Below are 23,758 nucleotides of genomic sequence, written 5' to 3'. Positions count from 1 at the left end.
AGATGTGAGAGCTATAATTAAAAAAATATTAAAAGAGAGGTAGTAAAAAATGTTTCAGTGTATCTTAAGGATAATCAATTCAATAGAGTGCTAGTACACTCCTTCATACTAAGAGAGGTAAATAGGGTGAACTTAAGAGATGAGTTATAGTTTAGAGTTAATAGGGTTGACGTTAAGTTTAGTGCATATGAGTTCACCATTATGACAGGCTTTGATTTAATCAATTATTGGATATTGACATGTATTTACCATCGAAGGCCACGAAAAGGATCCATTATACATATTTCCATAGGCATAAGTCAGTTACGTACGTCAAGCTAAGTCACATTTCCCAATAGAAGCTTTGAGGGGAGGATGACACTGATGTAGTAAAATTAGTCCTATTGTGTTATCTTCACATGAGATTATTAAAAAGTGATTTGAGGAAAACAATCCCCTGAAAGATATTACAATTGGCTAATCATCTTGATGAATTCAATGCATACTCGTGAGGAGTACAGGTGTGGTAAATGATGCATCGATTGATCTGGGACAATACCACATGAATTTATGTGGAGTCCAACCTTGTAAAGAATAAGGAAAACTCTATGAAACAATATAGTATCATAAGGTTCTCACTAGCTTTCCAAGTAATTGTATCACTTATAAATTAAAAACGAAATCTAATTAAAATAGAAACAATTTAATATGATTGTAATTTTTTAAAGTAACACATTTAAGTTAAAATTGCAGTTTTGGATATACGAGACGTTAAACATAGTACATCAATGGGTGGATATCACGCTAGTTTTAGATCTACATGCATGTTAAGGTGGCACACCAAAAAAATCCCAGGATGGGATGTTATCCCAACTATCTTCACCAAAGATGCAGTAAGTGATAATTTGTTATCGATTAAAATATGAATAAGGTAACAGGGTTTACTTAAACAAAATTTGCTTGATGGTGTTAATTTTCTACTAGTTTTAACTTTGGTTGAGAAAGTCACAAACTGGTATAATGACATTATTTAATACATAAGACTGTCAGATAGATCGTCTTCTTCATCGAAATCTTCCTCCTTCTTGTCAAGAAAAGCATTATCTACTCTTCTTGGTGTTGTTTCTTCAATATTTGCTTCTCTAATCATTGCTTCTTTGATTGTTGCTCCCGTTCATGTTAAGGCTCCTATTCGGCTTTTTCTTATCGAGCCTACTCTAGACATTACCCCTGTTATGACTATTATCATTGAGCGTATATCATTGAAGCCTTCTATTATGCCCTTTGTCACCGAATGCACTTTAGACAATCCGTACATCACTGTACAAGATTTCTCCATATGTTCCTTTAATGTTGCATTAGCTCAATAAGGCAATTTTATCTTGGATCAGATGACATGTTTAGAGGATATGATCATTTATATAGAGGATACACTGACTCATCTCCACACAGATACTATTGTGCAGGTTAAAAACTTAATAAACATTTTTGAACACTTTAATTTAACTTACAAACATGTTAACCCTACAAAAATTGTATTTTTTGTTATAATGTCCTTATGACGATGATGACAAATTCTCGAAAAGGCATATTCACTTCTTGACCCACACTCGAGGCAAGTACTAAATGATTAAAGTATCTTAGAAGTAATATTTGAGAAATACTTTGATTACGTGTTAACTTTTGATTATTTATATTGTTACAACTCCATTTTTCAATGAGGTATCATCAAGGGAGGATTTTATATTGACTTTTGCTCCTCTAGTCAAGGTAAGTACAATGTCAACTAAATACATTATAATATTTTTAAACTCTTCAAGAAATCAATATATTTATAAATGTTAATATTGTTACAGGATGTTGGCAATGAGGGATGATCGCATAAGGGTTCCCTATTATCACCTTATTTGATAGCTAAGGTAAATGCAACGCTGTTTGTATATGTTACATTTGAATTCAACATTCGATTACCTATTAACTCGTAATTTTTGATATTATGGCAGTGTCCCAGGGTTGATGCGACCATATCAAGAGGGGATCCAATATTGACATCTATTCTGGCTATTGAGGTACATAAAACATCGACTGTATACACTGTAAAATTTGTTAAACACTTTGAGAAATCAATATATTTATACATGTTAATATTGTTATAGGATGTTGGCGATGAGGGATCATTACATAAGGGTTCCTCATTATCGCCTTCCTTGATGGTTGAGGTAAGTGTAACTCTATCTGTATATGTTACATTTGAATTCAACATTTGATTGCCTATTAACTCATAATTTTTGATATTGTGACAATGTCTTAAGGTTGATACAACTATATCAAGGAGGGATCTGATATTAACATCTGTTTTGATAATCGAGGTACATATAACATCAATTGTATACATTGTAATATTTATTAAACACTTCTTTGTTTAACGTGTTTGTAGTCTCTAAAGATACCTGTAAGCTTAAGGTAGGTGTAAGCATTATGTAGGGTCTTCCAAAAGTGTGTTAATGCATATAAATAATGCGTAATTTATTCCTTGTAGGTGTGTGTGCATGCATAAAAGATTATGTAGACATATTAGTATGTGTGAATGTCTTATGATAGCATCTAATAAAGTTTTAAAGTTTTTTTGCTACATCATGTTATTGCATGTGATAAGATTTTAAAGTTTCTAAGTCATGCAAGTGCGCATAAAAGGCTTTTAAAATGCATTAAGAATATTAGATATTGCATTAAGCATATTAAAGTTATATAGACTTCTATAGGTCTCCATCTGAAAGTAAATTGATTTTTTGATTAAATATTATGACATAAAGTACTCCCCTATTGTTAGGATTAATGAATTCAAATAATAACTTTGTAGTGTGTGGTTAGGTTACCACATTAGGTCAAAATTATTGTTCACTGAGTTAGATGCACCAGTTTTAAGGAAAAATTATTAGAGACAATAATGTAACATGTCTCATAAAATCTTATTAAAGACAATAATATTTAGTATCATTGAAATATTTTGTGAGTTTTCATGATATTAATCACCAAAGTGGTACATTTTTTAGGCTTACAAAATTTGCCTTCCAGCAATTATACGTTTTTCAATTTTTTTTATGCATAAGGTTAATTTTGGAAATGCACTAGTCATGGAGAACTCAATACACCCAAAAGTGATTAGGCTTATTCAGCTGACATATGTTTTCCTATTAAGTAGACAAGAGACAATGGTATAGAAAGTTTTATCTACTCGAAGGTGATATTTCTTTTGAAAACTATATGTTCTAAAGGTCCTTATATGGGTATGTAAAATTGTGTTTAGGATTCTAATAACATGTCATTTGTTTTGCCTAAAGGTGATTTAATGATGATACACCAAAAATCCTTATAAGGTGTGGCTTATACGGTTTCAAAGCTACTTTGATTATTGTCTAATATGATTTTGTTGCAATACTTAATTAAAATTATCAAAGACAATTTGGTGTCATATCTCATGAATTTTAATTTCAGCAATATTATTTAGTCTCAGTAGACATTATTGTAAGTTATCAAAATGTTTAATTATCAAAATGATGCATTCATTGAAGTTTGCAAAATTTCTACATTAAATAAAAAAGATATTATTCAATTTGATACATATAATTTCCTATCCAAAGGTGGTTATTATGTGTGTAAGCAATTGATGGTTGCATGAGGTGATTGTGGAATAACATTGGTCATAAAAATTTTAGTTCACCCAAAAATGGTTGTGATTTTTCAATTGACATATGTTTTTCCTTATGGTGTGAAAATGACTAGCAACCTAGGGGGTTTATCTATCCAAAGATGATAGACTTTTCAAAAGTTATTTGTTCTTATTATTTGTAACCTTATACTCGAGGGTCTTAATTGCATGTCGTATTCTCTGTCCAAAGGTGATTATACGATGATATGTCTAGAACCCTCGTGGATAATAGCTTATAAGATTTTCAAACTATTTATTGCCAATGATATTGCGTATTGCACTCACTTCTGATAGACTTAATCATTGTGAACAATAATAATAATGTCACAATAGAAGTCCCGAATAAGTTTAACTCTAGAGAGTTAGAGATAAGATTTGAAATTTACATTGCTAGTTAAAGATAAAGATTTGGCCCAACGAGTTGATGAACCATCCAAGCCTAAGAAAACAGTTCCATTAATAATAGAATTTCTATGATAAATGGAAGAAATCTATCAAGTAAAATTGTTTGTCGTAAAAAATCAATTGTTGATTATTTCATCGGAGGTTTACCCTAAGGTTACTAAAACATCTCACAATATTGGAGATACTCATTTGGTGAATAGTATAACTTTGACAAGGTATGATAGTCCTAAAAGAGTTAAAAAATGATGAGTAATTATTAAAGTTTAAAAGGTACCATAAGACTCTCATTTGACTTCAGTCAAATCAAGACTAATATGTGGTTTAAAATAAGAAATAAAAGATTATTAATGTGGTTTTTAAATATGATAAATAATAGAAGTATGAAAGTGATAAACCTCTTATAATAGAGTTAGTTGCTCAATTAAGACCCAATTATAGAGAGAAAACAAAAATAATAAGTATTAGTCTTTTTGCCCAAACAAGGTTAAGAGTTTTAGATATGAAGTTGGTCAATAGATAAAAGATAAGTAAGTAAGACCTCATATTTAGGATTTAAAATCATATAGACATTAAAGTTATCAATATGGACAAATTAGATATTTTGCCAAGATTCACGACTCCAAAATAGTGTTGTTATAAAACTCAGTTATGACCAGTGGCAGACCTAGAAATAAAATTTAGAGGAGTCAATATTAGAATAATACAAATAACTTTTAAATGAAAATAAATACAAATATTTGTTTTAATAAAAATTCATTAACTAATATATTTATAATTGTACTCAATGTGATTTCATTTTTCAAAAGTATTGTAAAATGATTTAATTATCAATACTATTTAATATATCATTTTCTATATAAGCAACTAGAGTTGGACTCGAATCAACTTAACTTGATCTCAGAAGTCAGTTCAGCTCAAATTCATTTAGTTCAAATTAAAGTCAAATTCAAATAAGAATATTTTTTATATAAGCAATACTATCTAATATATCATTCTCTATATAAATATAAACCATATTATTTTAAAATATATCTATATATATAACGATATATGAGGAAATTTTTTAATAAATAATTAGGTGTACAGTTGTTTTTTAATTTATTTTGTCATTTTCTTTACTTTTATATTATATATATATTTTATATTTATTTTACTTATTTATATTATGTTTTAAAAAATTATAATTCAGTTAATTTTATTAAATGATATATATTTAGAAGTGAATGATTTTAATATGTTCAAATCTTAATCCAAATTAGACTAAAACGTATTTTTTTAAAGGTTTAGTTTTGTTTGAAAATTTGTTAAACCATTTTTTCTAGTTTGGTTTGAAAAAGCCCTTAAAATTTATCAAACTCAATCGTACACACTCTTAAAAGCAACCTTGTCATGTTTTCATTTTTATGGCATACTGTAAAAGTTATTATATTAGAATTTTTTATAGAAGTATGTTGAAAACTTTAACACTTTTGTTTTGAACAGAAGGAGTGGGAGTAGAACACTTTTTTTTGAAAATGGAAAAAGGGCATGTTATATTATACAATTGAAATTTGAAACTAATATAAGGGGTAAATTTTAACTTTTCTAAACTTAAAACTAATGTTAGGGTAAATTTTAACTTTTCTAAACTTGAAACTAATACAATTGCAACTAATATTATACAATGGAAATAGAGGACACATTTTGGGATTTTTTCTAAAGTGACCCCCCTGACCCCACCTACGTTCGCCAGTAGTTATGCCTGTAAAGTTATGATGATAAGAAAACGTGATTAAGTATCCATGGGGTTAAGTAATTAAGGTGGTATAGTATTTTCTTAATGAATTTCTTTGTAAACCTATGTCAAAGATTTATTTTAGGCTTTTGGACATGAAGAAACCTAGCCGTGTTGGTTGAGTTAGGGATAGTCCACTTAGAGTAAAACTTTATGATCCTATTGAGAAGAGACTAAAACCAAGATTAGTTCTTTACTACATCATTGGTCACCTAGGGTTTTCCAAAATATAGCATATTTATTTCCCAAATCAAGACACTAAAGTAATTGGCTCATACATTGTAAGGTTCTTGGGTCTTGAGATTTTTCAAAGTAATATTGTATCTTTTTTAAAGAAGGTGAAATAGATATGTTTAATTCTTAAAATGTTCGTAAGGTATGAAGGTATTATGACTAACTTAACAGTGGAAGTCAATAAGATTTACAAAGATCTATGAAACCTAAGATCACTTTGGAGAATATTTCTACTAAAGAATTGATAGCTAATCTCATAGTAGATGAACCAAATACAATTAATAAAGTGGTGAAAAAATTGATGAAAAGTCTACTATAGAAGGATGACTTTTTATCATTAAGAATTTTCATGTGTATCTCAATAAAAGAGATTATGTTATTAAAAGTTTATTTGAATTAGAACTATGAAAGGTGAATGTCAAAGTTGTCTTTCTGAATGAAAGTCTTAGTAAGGAAGTCTATATGATGCAATCAAGTTTATCAAAAGCATAAGGGATAAAGCTTTTAGTATGTACTCTTAAGGATTGTATCAATGGTTGAAATAGACTGCTTAATAATGGTGTTTTAATTTTAATAAAATGCATGTCTCATGACCTTATAAAGAATAAATTGGACCAATATAGAAATATGATGATCAGTGAGAGCAAATTTGTCTTTATGGTATGGTTCAATATATTGTTAGTGGTTATATGAATTTATTCTATGAGATTAAGTCAATTTTATTCAAGATTTATGATGCAAAGGATTTTGGAGATCCACTGTGAAAAGACTTGTGGACTTAGTGGTTTATCTCAAATGCATATTTGAAGCGTGTGCTTGAAATGCTCAACATGAAAAATTGTAAGGCAAGCGATATTCCTATTTTGAAATGAGATAAGCTCAACATCAAACATTGAGTAAATAATGAGGTTGAAAAAGAATCCATGTGAAATGTCCCATATGATGGTGCTATTTAAAGCTTCATGAATGCACAAGTAACTTTTGCATTTAAGGTTCTCAATTTATACCTTTAAAATTCAAGTTTTAATTATTGAGTTGTAGTTTAAGAGATAATGAGATGCTTGCAAAAGATCAAGATTTTGGTGGTTGTAAAGATAAACTAAAGTTCATTTTTGGATATAATATTATACTCGTTGAATAAGTCATATTTGAAAAAGTATTAAGTAGTCGTTAGTTGCAACATTAACCATAGACATTCAATTTGTAGCTTACCATGAGGCAACTTCTCAAGTGTGTGGTTGATGGATTACTTGGTTGAATTATTTAGTGTAGATTTTATTTACTATGATAGCAATGCAATTAGGTAAAAGATCATTGGTAGAATAAGACATACAAAATAAAATATATTATAGTAAGAAACCTCACTAAGAAAAGAGACATTAGGGTAAAGAGAAAAAATATATAGTTAATAAAGTTTAAGCCCTAACCAATGGAATAAGACCTATAACCTATAAAGTCATGTTGAAAACATTAGAGTGTTTAAGGTCTTTTGATATCTAGGGTTAGTGGGAGTTTTTATTAATATTGTTTGTTGATGTATTCATTTATTGATCATAATCATTTTGACATACTTATTTGTCTATAAATGTATGTGTATATATACGGTTAAGATATAACATGTGTCTTAAGATAAAGTTCTCTTGAGCATGATAGTTGTACGTGTATGTTTCACGAGTCTCGAGCAAGGTTAAAACATACAAGCTTCATTGGAAGCAAAAAGATTTTTCTTGTTTTTTTTGAAACATAATGTTAAAGAAAAATAATAAAGAGGATTAACAGAGACATAGTACATGTTTATGATCACTTTGTTGGGTATTATTTCTATACCACTCTTAGATTTGATTCTTGTTAATTTGATTATTAGTAATTGTACTCGAGAATAATCTTATATTGATAGAGGACATAAATAATGTCTTGGTTCGTTATTGATTGTCATATTAACTGGATTATTTATAATATGCAATTTATTTTTGGATTATTTAGCTTTCTAAAATAGTGGTTATTTAAAATTAAAAATGTTAATTACCCAAGAGTAAAAAAAATATTTTTTTCTTAAAATAAAATAAAAATAATTAATGTTGTCCAAGTGAAAGAATGTTAGAAATTATATGATGTAGGCTAATATTAATTATGGTTTTGGTTTACAGATGGACTTGAGTGATCAATAAAGATAAACTCAATATACTTAAAAGTTATGATTTAGATAGATAGCATAAGTATAAGTCTTAAGGTTTATTAAACCTTGGTAGGGGGTTCAATTAATCTATTATAAATTAGTTAGGTGTCTGCTCTAAAACCTAATGTAATATAGTTTATTCATACAAAGTTGTTATTCAGAGAGGTTTTTAAAATAAAAAATCAAGAAGTGATCTTAGCAGGTAATTTAAGTAAATGTATGAATTTAATTTCTATAGCGATTTAGGTATTCCGAAAATTCTAAAGTTTAATGTAGTATTTAATAGTTTATACGTTGATCTTGTAAATTATATTTGTATGATTTGATATTTGTTTATCTATAATAAATCTTACATTCTTAGCTTGATCTTGTTGTCATCCCTATTCATGATAAGGTTCTTAATTAGGATGGACATATCTCTTTCAATTCTATTTTGAGAGGGGAAGTTAAATTAAGAAGCTAAATATTCCTGACCTTAGTGTTTGAAGTTTAAACAAAGTCGTCCATTCAAATTGTAGTGGTTGGCTTATCTCTTTCAAGCGTGCGAGTTGTTTTCATAACAATTTGTTGTGTATATAGAGACGGCTCTTACTTTTACTCTTTGTATTAAGATATAAATAGAACAATATGCCTTGGACTCTGATTTTTCAGTTGAGATTTCCTAATACAGAAATCCTGAATTTTATACAAACCTTCTATATATGAATTCTTTTTTTACCTTTGAAATGAGCTTAAAAAAAATTAAACCAAACAAAATGTGAAAGCTTTGTTGCAATATTGACTTCACATGGAGCGAGAGAACTGAAATGGGCATTTAAATTTTGAGCTTGAACAATTTTATTAGTTATAATTTGTTACGAATAAAATTATTTGGACTTTTTTATTTTAGTGTAAGTGAACACAATAAATAATTCAGAAGAGAAGCTACAAGATGCAATTTTGATGGTAAGAAGTGAGCTCAATTTATTTTAATGCTTTATATATAAATATATGTAGCACCCACGCGGCCAATCGAGGACACAAAAGAGCAACACTGGCTCACTGACCAACAATTACAACAGAATTCAAGTACACGAAAATATCTAAGCACGATATATAGTAGGAACTTGGTAGAAGTAAATTAAGCAAGAATCTTTTCTATGGGCTGGGCATCCAATTTGGCTGTCTCGGATTCTTGTAATTGCTGCTCCTTGGCCAATTTCTTTAACCTGGCTAGCTCAAGGTCCTTGCTCATCTTCCTCCTGTACATCTCTGCAAATGTGATTGGTTCCTCTAGTATAGCCTCCTCTCCTTCTCTGATCTTCAGTGGGTATACTGTAGCTTCTGGTGCTGGATTCTGAAATGTAGCAATGGATAATCTGCTGCAGTTTGAATTCACCACTGCTTGGTGATCCGCATTCTTGAATCTCCCATTGCTCAGATACTGGTGATAATTGTAGAGACGGGTGTAAATAAGGAAAGATAAAAAATAAGCATTAAAAGTAATAGTACTACACTACTTACATGACCATGGTCACCCAGGTTGACCACAAAAGCTCCATCGACAGGTTGAACGGTGATCCAAGTTTCCCCATTATCGCGAGTGGCCTGGAGACCCCCGACCTGATCTTGAAGCAAGAGTGTGATGGTTCCTGGATCGGTGTGGCGTTTGAGTCCAAGGGTAAGTTCAGGTTCTGGACACGTTGGATAGAAATTGACCACAACTTTTTGGTCCATATCCACACAAGCTTTAGTTAAAGCTTCCTTATCTAATCCCATAGCCTCAGATAAAACCTCAAGAAGTTTGCATGCAAGTCCCATCAATTTGTCACTGTACTCTTTTGTTACATCTCTCCATCCTTCCGGCTTGTCCGGCCACCGTGAATAATCTCGGTTCTTGATTGGGTATGAGAAGTATGTCACAATTTCACGCCAATCTTGAACCGTTTCTCCCTGTATTATTAATTGAATGATGGTGACGTATGATGAAAAACAATATATCATATGTTTATTGGAGAAATGAATATATCCTCAACTCTCAATAAAATTGGAATTTGAAGTCAATGCTTCAATAGGCTAAACAATACAAATTTGATAACCGCAATATTTAGAAAGAAAATGGACCCAGAAATCTAGAATATCCGAAAGATGAGATAAAAAAAGTAAAGATATTAGTGATGAAAATTTGTTCAAGAATGGTAGGGTTTTAAATAATTTGTTTCTTGAAAAGCTTTTTTTGGGGTCCCATTTGGCGTATATGGTTGAATGGTTAGCGACAATTTAAAATGAAACCTCACCTGGAGGTGGCTGGAGACTATGAAGCCGCCCTTCTTGCCACCGGACATATCAAACCGGAGCTTCTCAACCGGTGGCAAAGAAAAAAATTCTCTTGCAAGAGCAGTCATATCGGATATAAGCTTAATGTCAACACCATGATCAATAACCTGAAAAATACCCCATTCTTCACACGCTTCAACAATTTTCTTGCAAATTTCAGCCCTTCTGCCATCAACTTCATCGATTCCAGCTAGTGAAATCACGGGAATTTCATTGCTAAACTCGTTATACGCCACCTTAGGACGCTCATCTTCGTCGCGAACGAATTTCGAATTAAGTGTTTTCTCTTGTGCAAGAGCTGTGAGAGTTGCAGGAGCCATTGAAATTGCAACCAATGGAATGCCAATGTTTTATGTGATTGTTAATATGACAAGAGCAGGCAGAGGTGTATATATATATATATATATATATATATATGTAAATGCAGTGGGTTGTTGAGAGGGCAGCTCTAACTACCACATGCCTCGTGGTCAAGCCAACCTTATTTTGTCTTCTAGAAATAAACTAATAAATATACATGATTCCCCTGGAGTTTAGCTCAACAAAGTTTTGGGGGGGGTTTACAATTGTTATATAGTAGATTCCCCCCACGAAACATCTTTCTAAGAAATTTCTTCTCATCCAAATTAGCACTTACGATTTCCATTAGGCTACTGAATTATCATTAGTTCTTTTGGTCAAAACTGATTGCTGATCAATTTTGACTACTAACTGATGAAATTGACCGTTTAATTAAATGAACAGAAAATTAAAATTTGAACATGAGTTTAGCTTAATGAATGTTTGATTATTTAATTAAAATAATTATAATTTTTTACATGTTCATAATTTTTAAATATTTTTTATTTCTTGTTTTGTTAAAAAAAAAAAAAGAAGAAAATTCTATTTTTTTTTTTCTGAATTGTTTTCATTTATTTGTCATTTACTTATCGGAAATTGCTTTAAATAGAGGAATTAAAGTTTGGGAGGCAAATTAGCTTTGAAAATGTAAGGTGATGTGAATGAGTCATTTAATTGAGTGACTACTTTATTAATTAATAGACATAAAGCGTAGGTTTCCATTTTCTACATTTTTTATTAAGAGAAGTAAACAATCACTTCCAGCAGCAAAGTGTTTGGTAGAATAGTAGTTTGTTTATTATTTTGGTTAGGTAAAAATATTAATTAGTATTGACCAACATAAAATTTTCTAATCTAATGGTTAACTTTAGTTAACAAATAATTCTTATTATTGAAATAAGAAATATTTTGAACCCCACCCACCCCAATTACAAACATTATATTATACAGTAAATTTAATTTTCAATAATAATAAAAGTAAATGTTGTAAGTTATTTCCCAAATCGATGCACTACAAGGAAAAGGGATGATTGCACTCCTTAAAAAATAACTCCAGAATCTTTTAGAAATATATTCATGTGTTATATTAGATATGAAGATATATTCATCTATTTAATCTGTATTTATAATAATTTATTTTATTGTAAAACAAATGAATCCATAACTAAACTACATAGGTAAGTCATTCGATCATTAGGTAAAATAATCAAAAATAAGACAAAATTATTTACTCTTTAAAAAATAATATAAGATCAAATACTAATTTCAAGAAATAACACTGAGCATATAAAAGCAATTATTTAAAAATGTAATTTGAGTTTTTAATGCTTTATATTATAAATATTTTATTCTTTTTACGCTAGATTATAAAGATATTAGTGATTAAGCTAATTAATTTTTAAAATAATCAATTAAATTTTCTTTATAATGAGAATAACAAAGAAATGGATATAGTTTTAAAATATGAGATGGTATGAAAATTTTAAAATTTTCAAGTAACATAATTAAAAATGTAAAAAATTCATTAAATCCAATAATTGAAAATCTAAAAAAAAAAAAAAGAAGCTAATATTACTAGTTTTTAATTTGGACTTAAATAATATTGTTTTAAATCACAATTAGATTATTCACATAAGTTGTCTTTAAACATATCACAATTGAGAATAATACTATGTGCATAATCCATATACACAATTAATGATGCTAGATTATAAAGATATCATTAATTGTACATAAAATTATGCATATGAGTTGTACATATAGCATTACTTCACAATTGATTATTTAATGAAATAATCTAACCATGTATATATTATACCGACACAAAATTATTCATCATTTTATAAAATATGTATATATTATAGGATTAGTTTACACCCTAAATTGCAAACAAATTAATTTGCTCTCACCAACTTTGAAATTCAATCACTTAGGCCCTTATCTTTAATTGGATAACCTCAAAACACTAACCCTAACTCCAACCAATTCCAAATTCGTAATCATATTTATTAAAATTAAATATAAGATTATAATTATATCAAAATCACATCGAAATGGTGCAATTTTATCAAAATGACACTGAAATGATATCGTTCTATTAAAATCACATCCTATCAACTACTATTGTCCTGAATAGTGTGTTTTAGATAAATTGCACTATTTTAATTTAATTTTGACTGTTTTGACGTGATTCTAATTAGAATTTCACTACTTCAAATGTGATTTTAGTTGTTTACGATTTTTTCATTATTGATGACTGTTTTAGGATTTAAAATTTATTTTTTATAAAACAAAGTGAAAATATATTTAATAAAGTTTCGAGGGTAAAAGGTATTTTTATTTTTTTATTGTGTATATTCTATAAATTAACTAATTTATCTAATAATGCTTGATGGAAAGTGGAAAAATGTCAATTTTCGACTTCAATGGTGCGAATATATCACTTTGACATAGTTAGGGTGGGAAATAGTTCTCTCTTATTATGATATAATCCAAAAGATAATATGATTAGTTTTTCTTAGTTACCAAGTTATTGGATTTGATAAATTTTTTGCAATTCAAATCTAGAAGCTAAAGTATTATGCATATTGTTTGTTGTTTTAACATAAATAATTAATTTTTTAAATTATTTGTGAAATAGTCACAATTATATTATAATTATTCATAATCCAATAATCATAAATTGTTCCTATAATCATAATTCAATCATCTTAACTTATACTTAATGGATACATTCAATTGTTAAGTTAGACAATTAACATAAAATAGAGTTAGAGATAACAACACTAGATTTATTGAATTATTTCTTTTTTTAAATTCAAAAACTGAACTTCGTTATTCTTGATTAAAAGTAACTGAATTTTTAAATTTTTTTATTAAAAAGAACCAAACTTTCAGTCTTATGGAAAGAATAAAACTTTTAATATTTTTTATTAAAGACCCCTATCTTTTTGTCTTGAAATTAAAGTGATTAATTAGATAATTTTAATAAAAAATAACAAAAATTTAATTTATTCTACTAAAAAGATTGAAAATTTGATTCTTTCATCTTGTAAATTTAAAAAATATATAGTTAAATCATTTTAATTTTAAAAAAAAAAAAACTAATTATTCGATATTCTTGGTGTTATTATCACAATGGAGTTAGCAGTCGTTGAACGTGGAGCTTGCGTCCTTTGAAAAATTATAAACAACGGTCATATTATTTTGCCGCACGAAAAAAGAAGCAAATAATTATTGGGTAGCCAATTTAATAATTCATTTTCTGCCATCATACTTTTGTCGTAGAGAAGAATATTTGGTACAAAAGAAATCTTTAAGCAGATAATATTTGACTTGAGCTATTAAATTAAAGAAGAAGATAAGTAGCTCAACTAAATTTGTTGTCCTTATGCTTAGGGGAGAGGAATTGAAGTAGGTATCACGTGATTCCCATCTAAGAGTCTCGCTGCTCGATGGTCATCCATGCACGGGCTCATTCCCACCAACCATCCATACAGTCAAGGATGTCTGTAGTCAATGGGAAGTGATCATGTCAAATGTATCAGCGTTCTGCTGACATGGGCCTGGGTGTGCCATTCAACATTGCATCTTATACTCCTTTGACATACATGATTGCTTATGTTTCTGGTAAGCATCCTCCTAACAGCCATTCAATTGGCTTTGCATATACGCTGAACTTTTGGAAACAAAACATTTATGTGAACAGGTGGTCCTAAAGAATGAATGAGAGAGTCCTTTTGAGTGAGAAATTGTAATCAGCTATGCCAATGGTTATTATTTTGCTTAAGGCTAGATTTGATTAGAGATTTTGAAACTCGAACAAAAACTCAGATTAAATAAATTAATTTTGAATAAATTTAAATCAAATATAAAGTTTAATTATTCAAAAGCTGATTTCGACCCTCCATTTATCCATTGCTCTCAATTTGGGTTCAACTGGGGACGTATCCAAAGGCTGAATTTGCTGAAGGGCGCTGTCATAATCTGCACGGATTGAATCATTGGAAGAAACTGACATAATAAGTAGAAAAAGTGATACATGAATAGACAAGACTGAGATTGTTCTAATAGCTTTTGTTACCCAAGTGTCACAGTTTTGTTCTAAGGAAAATTTTTTAGACCCTCATAAATGTTGTACAGGCCGTCCATGCGATTCATAGATTAACATTATACGGATAATTTTTTTATACTTTTATATATAAATAATAATATATTATTATATAATTAAATAATTAAAAATAAAAAATAAAATAATATCAATTATATAATAATATATTATTTTTTATATATAAAAATTATACATATAATATTGTTGGTGATCGGTGATATTCAAGTTCATCGCACTCATGTGAGCAACTTTAGAAACTACCTAAGCCTTTTCCAATGAGAAGAGTTGGAGAAGCTCCATCTCCTTGCCAATGAAGGCATCGAGGAGGGTGAGGATGACTATGGATCAAACATGCTTTTGTATGCAATAATACCAGTATACCATTATGTAGCCTTTTCAATCGATGATGGTTAGAGCAGGAAAATAACACCATCCTTCTCATTCAGAGTATAATTAAACATATTTGCATCAATCAATAAATCAATCAATTAATCAATTAACAATTATATGTCTGATCACTGGTGAATATAATTTTCATATGACTCCATCCGGAAATATTTCTCATATGTCATCTAAACATTCGTGGAGACGCATCAATAGCAACCATGTCCACCCAATTATACAGGGTGTCGATCATCTTGTATATCTAAAACTGTAATGTAAATATTAATATTTAAATTCAATTAATAATTTTTTCCCTTGACAATCAAAATTTATAATTGACAAATATACACTTGCAATGCGTGCGATAACTTGCAAAGATTATATTTATGCATACCTGTCATTTGACCAGAGTAGATCCTCTCATTCATTTGGGACATTGACTCGTATGTCATTGTTCACACCAAAACACCTGACAAATAGGAATTGAAACTGTCAAAGTGATCAACCAACTAGAGCTACTTTACAAATACTTTCTTTCATCTATTATTCCCTAGTAACACCATATAAAGGCAATACAACATGACCATTTTGATGGCGTCGATATTGTCATTCCCCCATGGCTTCGTCAAGAAAACTCGCTTTAAATTATGATATTGCACATTCTAACATCCCTGAAAATAAGTCTCTTGAATCTTATCTCTGAAACCTCATTGAATATATAATGAAAGAATAATGATCTGACTGAATGGTAGCTTGGTCATAAGTGCAAACTAGAATGGGTTGAATCTCACGTCAACCTTATTAATCTTAAACCAAAACTCATTTCTCCCTAATCCCCGATATCGCAACATGAATGAGTATACCAACACTCCACTAAATCGCGTATTTGGTACTCGTAGTAAATGCCTAAAACAAGTCTTTTTAAACAATTGCAATTATGTCTGTGTCAATATAGATTTAATTTTAGACATTTTGTGTCGCAGTACATGAGAAGTAACCTTTGCTTGAAAGTGTTGTACCTTATTCAAAATTTTTAATTGATTGTTAGGGTCCTCACATTTGCTTAAAAGTGTTGTACTTACCCTTAGGGCGTTGTTGTGTGGCAGATAACGCATGAGTCTATGTTGCAGACGAGTGGTAGGGTCTGCTCCAGATGGATGCCTGAAATGCGTAAATATGACCTCTATGAATTTCCTTTCACATTTCAAGTAAGTTTAAATTTATTGATTATATATATTAATTAGTAAAAATACGAATTGATTTATTTTAATCATTAATGGTTATATTGCAATATTGAATATATGAGCCGTTAGACACCTTGTATGATTGGGTTGATATGATTAATATTCATGCGTCTCCACAGATGTTTATGTGGTGTACATGGGACATCCGTAGTTGTAGTCATATGGATACTATTTTCACTGGTGACCCAGTATGTAATCGTTAATTAATCAGTCGATTGATTCATTGAATATTGCAATTATTTTGAGTTATATATCTTCGTAAATAGGATGATGTCACATTCCTATTTCATTCGTCACCGATTGAGGAGGGTCTACCATGGTATGCAGACATTTGTGAGTACACCGGTTTGCCTGATACGTATTCTTCTTCATCATCTTCGATGCCTCCCTAGATAGGAGACTGGTCTTCTCCTCTGACGCCATATTTTGATATACTCGTCAATACTCCTAGGACATTTGAGGATCCGCCTCAACCTCTTGTTATAGATCAGCCATCATATGCCTCTATAGTTCAAAGCCTAGTGACCGAGACCGCAAACCTTCCTGGGGTTGAGGACCGTGCTACTCATCCTGTTACAGAGAAATGTCCCCCCCCCCCCCCCCCTTAGTATCACCCAGTTTTTTTCCACAGTAGATGCTATATTGGTGTACTGTGGTACTATGATTTTACGTGAGATTTTTTATTTTTGCAATGAGATGTCTTCACAGATAACTCGATTACACGATGATGTGTCCTCTCAGATAATTCAATTAGAGGATCGTCTGACTCATTTAGAGGAAATTGTCATACGTACATGTCTAGCCCCAGTTGATAAGTTGTTAAACATCTCATTTATTGCTTATAAAAATTTAATTTCATTATTACTCTGACAAGTAACATTTCATTTGTATAAGGTACGCACAACGGTGTCAAAACGACCTCTCCCATTGACAGGTCAATACCATCTCATCAACCACATGAGGTTTGTATTTAATTTCATAGAAATATTTAATGTTAAATGTTGTTAATACATTTTGATTGTGTTTTATATGAAATGTCACTAATCAAGTTATTATTATTATAACCTTAGGGTGGTCGCTACAAAGGGGTATTGGTTGGTCCTTCTGTTACATCACCTCTCCGATCTAAGGTATGTTAGTTATCAGTGGAACTCTATTTTTTAATTAATTGTCATTTATTAATGAAAGCCTTTTGGTCGAACCTTCGGTTGCTTCAGATTTCCTACCTGAGGTATACAAATTATTGTAGTTATTATATTTTATATGAAATATCATTTACCATTTTGTTCTTTTCATGTGTATAGGGAACCGACATTGAGGTATTATCGATCGAGAGTTCTCCCTGATCACCTTTTCCGACCGTAGAGATAGTGTTTTTTTAAAAAATTTCATTGATCGTTTGTTTTTTTAGTTATTATGTTTATTTAACAATGTTTTGTCTCTTTTTCAGGATGAGCGGTTGTGGTTACTTGCTAATATCCCCAGCTCCAGCAAAAAGACAGTGGATATTAGTTTACAGGAGAAGGACTTACAAGAGAATGTTTTCGATGCACTCTATGTTGAGGTATATCCATTATAAATAATATATAAATATTCATATATCCTGATCACTGATAATTTCAAAATTATAATCTTGCAGTCCGTTAAGGAGGCACGCATGGTGGGCTTGACCATGATACAGGATTCTCTAACCAAACCTCGTTTGACATACATGAAGAAGGTAATATTAATCGATTAATTAAAATCCTTTCAGTAGGGTAAATTGTTTCACAACATCTTTCAATTGTACTTTATTATGGAAAATATCACCAAACTTTACATTATTCTTCTCTTGGATCGATCTTGTATCACATAATGATGTTGATGGCTGTAGAGAAAAATCAGGAAGCCACCTAAACGAATCAGTGAAGACATTGTCAAAAAATAGCTTAGAATAATTTCCACCACCTGAAATAGGATCTTCAAGCTATAAATTATTCATACCCTCGGTAACAGGTGGTATATACTCGGGCTCTACCTCTTCAGAAGGAATATCAGACATATTATTTTCATCAAAGTCATCCTAGTCGAGAACCTTATCTTTCTCCCCATAAGCCTATGAGTTTGCAATGTACAATGGGTCATTACTGAAATCAATCAAGTTTTCCAAAAAATATTCTTTTTTCACTCCACTAATTTCTTCTTCATCATCATCTTCTTCTTCTTCCTTTTATCCTTCAATTGGGATACATGTAACAAAAACATAAATACATTTCTGTAAGTATTGAGACATATCAATAAGACCCTAGACATTTTCATCATTTTGGATCTGTACAGGGGTGTCAAGCTTAATTTTTCTTGGCTTCATTGATAGTTGAAGTTAGTTTTTCTTTGGATCAAGACTGCAAGTCTCCTTCAAAAGTTGAATAAATCCCTCAAATGTTATTCCATAAGGAATTTTAATCAATTGTTTGGATCCTTCAACATATTCATTTATACCAAAAAATCTATAATAACTATTTAAAACAATGATTGTAAAACATTTATTTATTAATATCAATAATTAATATCAAAATATCATTTGTATTTTTCTAATATTTTATTTAACCCCTATAATTATTTAACATTTTATGTAACATTCTTTTATGTTATCTTGTATCAAAATGGATCTATCTATTCTTAATATTCAATTTAAAACTTTTTACAATGTTTAATATTAAAATAACCCCTATATTTTTTTAATATTTCATTTAACCCCTTATAATTATCTAATATTTTATTTAATACCCTTGTATGATTTCTTGTATCAAAATGCATCTATCTATTCTTAACATTTCATTAAACATTCTTACAATATTTAATATCAAAATATCATATATATTTTTCTAATATTTCATTTAATCCCTTATAATTATTTAACATTTTATTTAAAACCTTTTATGTTATCTTGTATCAAAATGTATCTATCTATTTTTAATATTTCATTTAAAACGTTCTTACAATGTTTAATATAAAAATACCCCCATATTTTTATAACATTTCATTTAGCCCCCTATAATTATCTAATATTTCATTTAATACTCTCGTATGTTCCATATTATCAAAATACATCTATTTATTCTTAACATGTTATTTAAATCCTTCATATATTATGCAATTTCAAAATACCTTCATATTTTTCCTAACATTTCATTTAACCCCCTATAATTATCTAACATTTCATTTAACACCTTTTATATTGTCTTGTATTAAAATACATCTATATATTTTTAATCTATTATTTAAATCCTTCATATATTATGTAATATCAAAATACCCTCATATTTTTTATATTTTTTTTACCTCCTATAATTACCTAACATTTCATTTATAATGTTTAATATCAAAATACCCCTCATATTTTTATAAAATTTTATTTGACCCTCCATAATTATCTAACATTTCATTTAACACCTTTGTATGTTGTCTTGTATCAAAATATACCTATATATTTTTAACATGTTATTTAAATCCTTTATATATTGTATAATATCAAAATACCCCCCATATTTTTCTAACGTTCCAGTTAACCCTTATATTATTATCTAAAATTCAAATACCCCCTTTACATGATATATAAACTAGATTTAACAAATAAAATTAAGTTTTGAGTTAAAATTTGTATAAATGCCTTTTTTTCACAAACTAACTTTTTTTTTATTCGAATTAAAAAATACGAATTTCTTCTGTTCGAATAAATCTGTACTAATTGATATTAAGTAAAAATGAAAGTGAGAGTAAATACTTGAGTGATATGAAAAGTGTGTGTAATAAGAGTGAATGAGAGAGTTTATATAAATATAGTGAAGAGTAATTTTAGTATTTTAAAAAACGTTTAGGGCATTTTTACTTAGAAATAGAAAAATTGAGCATTTTTATTTAAAAATATAAAAAATGAGCATTTTTACTTAATATAAGTATAAAAAGGGCATTTAATATAATTTCCCTTTTATAAATCTCATCAAAACGCTTAAAATGCAATAGTTTGACTATTTGAATTTAATTTCAACGTTAATCACTAATTTTGCTTAAACAACCCATCCCATGCCACTGGGCAATCATGCGCACAAGTAGAAGAATGATGTGCGGTGCATTTTGACTGCACGCCTTATCTTTTTTATCCATATTTTATTTCCTTCTTGTAAAAAGGCTTCATTTAGTGATATCCATTGGAGGTTGCTGGAGGATGTCAGTAATTTCTCATGAGTCCACCACCTAATCTCTCTGTTAATTTCATTTTATTAATCAATTATGGTGAATATATATATATATATATATATATATATATATATATATATATATATATATATATACACATTTTCTACTAGTAAGATTGAAAGAAAAGAAAATTTTAATATAAATAACCAACACGTGAAAAAAGTTAGATGGAACCATTTTACTACTAATAATAAGGCCAAAAGACTTGTTTTCACCTCAGATATTGTAAAATCTAAAATTCATATCTTTCAACTTTTAAAAATCTAAACATTCACTCATCATTCATAATCTATTAAAATTTTCTTTTAGAGTCAACGGTAAAACTGTTATTTTATCAATAATATTAAAAAAATTACAATTTTATCTCATTTCTTTCCTCAAAGTTTAAAAACTAACAACTTCTTCCCTACCTAAAATTTTTAATTTTGAAAAGTGACTATTTTCACCTGGACCTAAGGTTTTTCTTCTCCCCTCTCCGGCCACCACTCTATCACTGACAACCTCATCTTCCCACTCTCACCATCGGAATCATTTGGTGACCGTTTTAGAAGCCCATGCAATGAAGGGACAACGAAGAGAACGATGAAGAGACTTTGTCTCTTCGTCAAAGTGCCTCCCACAATGACTATCTGAACGATTCTAATATTGATGGTAGAAAGGGGAAGCACCAATGACAGGGTGATGGTTGGAAAGGAGAGAACAGAAAAACCTAGGTGTGTGTGGAGGGGGGATAGTCATTTTTTAAAACTGAAAATGTTTAAGCAAAGGTAAAATTGTTAGTTTTCAAAACTTGGGGACAAAAATAAGATAAAATTGTAATTTTTTTAAATATTACTAATAAAATAATAATTTTACTTTTAACTTTAACATAATATTTTGATAGATTTTGGATAATAGGTAGATGTTTGAATTTTTAAAAATTAAAATATATGAGTTTGAAATTTCACTATAATTTGAGTGGGTCACTATAATTTGAGTGGGAATAAGTCTTTTGGCCTTAATAACAAAGACCAACAACATCAAATTCTATGCCCCAAAATATCATTTAAAAAAAAAAGAATGCGGAAAAGTGTGTAAGCGATATGTTTGTCTAATCAGTAATTTTATATTAATCTGCCATCTATTTCTCACATGAATTTTTTTTATTATATACTCTATTTCATGCCAAATGACCCAATCGACTTTACATTTTAAGCTTACAATGCTATTAAATTTATGGGTTTAATTTCTTTCTTTTCATTGTCAATAAAATTACATAACATTCTTGTAAATAGATCCTCGTAAAACATATGGCGCAACAAAAGGCTTTCATACTTGAAAGCATTGTGAAAATAGACTTTAAGTGGCAGCTAATGTTGAAAATTTGCTTTCATTGGCCCACATTGATGGAGCAACTGCCATATTAAATATATATCGTATTTTAAATATTTAGGTGAGATTTATAAAATGTACGATATTATACCCCAATTAAAATTTATGTTTATTTTTTTTTTGTTTATAATTGTTTTATATCATCATAATGGATATCAAAATTCATTAACTGATCATTAGCACTACTATCATAATTTATCTTACGCAAAACTCTAAATTACACATATCAGTTAGTGACAAAAAGTCAAAAATCCAATTTAGAGCTAGAGGAAATGCTTCATTGTCATAGACATCCATCACTTGTCAATCTTTGGCATACTAATCTTCCCTAATGGACCACAAAAGGTTGCATAAATGAGCCTTGGACGACTAAATATCCAAAGAGTCCAACTCTATTTTGGGATAGCCTAAACATTGTTTCTCATAGTCAACTAATCACAACAGATGAAATGTAGCAACTAGCAGTGCAGATACCCAACCTAAACCAACAATGGGTGATCTCTCTAACACCTTCTAACATATATGCAACATCACCCCAACATTACTTTTTTCATGAAAGGGACCTATCTTTCGAAAGGAAACAATCTCATTAGCATTTGCCCCTTGTCCAACTACTAGTCACTCTTGACAATAATAATAATGACAAAACATTACCTGTAACACCCGAATTCAGGTAATTCAGTAAACTCCACTTCCAAAATTACCGCTAGAGTTGATTTTATAACTTGTTGTTTAAAGAAATTGCAAAAGAATTATAGAAAACTACTAAATAAGCAATAATTTTTAAAGGGGGTAAAATGGTCATTTTAGAAGGAATTAAGGGACAAAGTGGGAATAAAAATTGAATGGCACACTTGAAATTATATGGTGGTGCTAAGGGTTTTTGGTAATTGACTAAGGATAAAATAGTTATTTATGGAAAAGATTAAGGGCAAAATGGTCCAAAAGACTTATAAAACATATACCCTATTCATTTTCTTCTTCATTTAGCCGAGAGCCTCCACCATTTTAACTAAACTTTTCCCTTAAGCAAAATTCATCTAAAAACCTAGCTAAACCACCTAATTTCCAGTGTCTCCAGTTATAAAAAGTGTAGATCTATCAATTCTGATCAGTTCTAAGGTAAGAAATTTAATTTTTAAGAAATGTGAAATTTAGAGTTTTGATGGATGATTATATTTTTGGTTGATTAAGATTGCCAAGAAGAAGAAAGGAAGGTGAATAAGCTTAAATCACCTATTTGACAAAGAAAAGGTAAGAATTTCATACTTTACATACTTGAAGTAAATTTGAGTTAGGTTATTTAAATAACTTTTACTTATATAAGTGTGTAAGATATTAGAATTAAGGATAAAGAAATTCATTAGGAATCATGATGTAATTTTTGGCCATAAGGGTATTTTAGACATTTCACATTCCTAGGGTTAGTTTTGTGGATTTTGGTGTGTTGAATATATGAGAAATGATGAATTGATGAAAG

General features: G+C 29.5%; 1 protein-coding gene across 1 annotated transcript; it reads right to left on the bottom strand.

Moving 5' to 3' along the window:
* Nucleotides 1-9,214: 9,214 nt before the first annotated feature.
* LOC123199757 (naringenin,2-oxoglutarate 3-dioxygenase-like) lies at nucleotides 9,215-10,978 on the bottom strand. Its single transcript, XM_044614811.1, has 3 exons — nucleotides 10,554-10,978; nucleotides 9,781-10,209; nucleotides 9,215-9,700 (listed from the first exon to the last, which is right to left on the bottom strand). The coding sequence occupies exons 1-3, from the start codon at nucleotides 10,911-10,913 to the stop codon at nucleotides 9,398-9,400; spliced, it is 1,092 nt and encodes a 363-aa protein (XP_044470746.1). The 5' UTR covers nucleotides 10,914-10,978; the 3' UTR covers nucleotides 9,215-9,397.
* Between the last annotated feature and the right edge of the window lie 12,780 nt (nucleotides 10,979-23,758).

Source organism: Mangifera indica, chromosome 16 (genome assembly GCF_011075055.1).
Source record: "Mangifera indica cultivar Alphonso chromosome 16, CATAS_Mindica_2.1, whole genome shotgun sequence".
In the NCBI taxonomy this organism is placed as follows: domain Eukaryota; kingdom Viridiplantae; phylum Streptophyta; class Magnoliopsida; order Sapindales; family Anacardiaceae; genus Mangifera; species Mangifera indica.
Note: the sequence above shows the minus strand (reverse complement) of the source record. Positions and strands in the feature narration are given on the sequence as shown.

What these genes read in the sequence shown, in the direction of transcription:
- LOC123199757 (XM_044614811.1), bottom strand. Translation starts at nt 10,913, where the DNA reads ATGGCTCCTGCAACTCTCACAGCTCTTGCACAAGAGAAAACACTTAAT. An exon ending in TAGTCTCCAGCCACCTCCAG is followed by an intron (nt 10,210 to 10,553) that starts GTGAGGTTTCAT and finishes TTAATAATACAG; the next exon opens with GGAGAAACGGTTCAAGATTG. An exon ending in ACCTGGGTGACCATGGTCAT is followed by an intron (nt 9,701 to 9,780) that starts GTAAGTAGTGTA and finishes AATTATCACCAG; the next exon opens with TATCTGAGCAATGGGAGATT.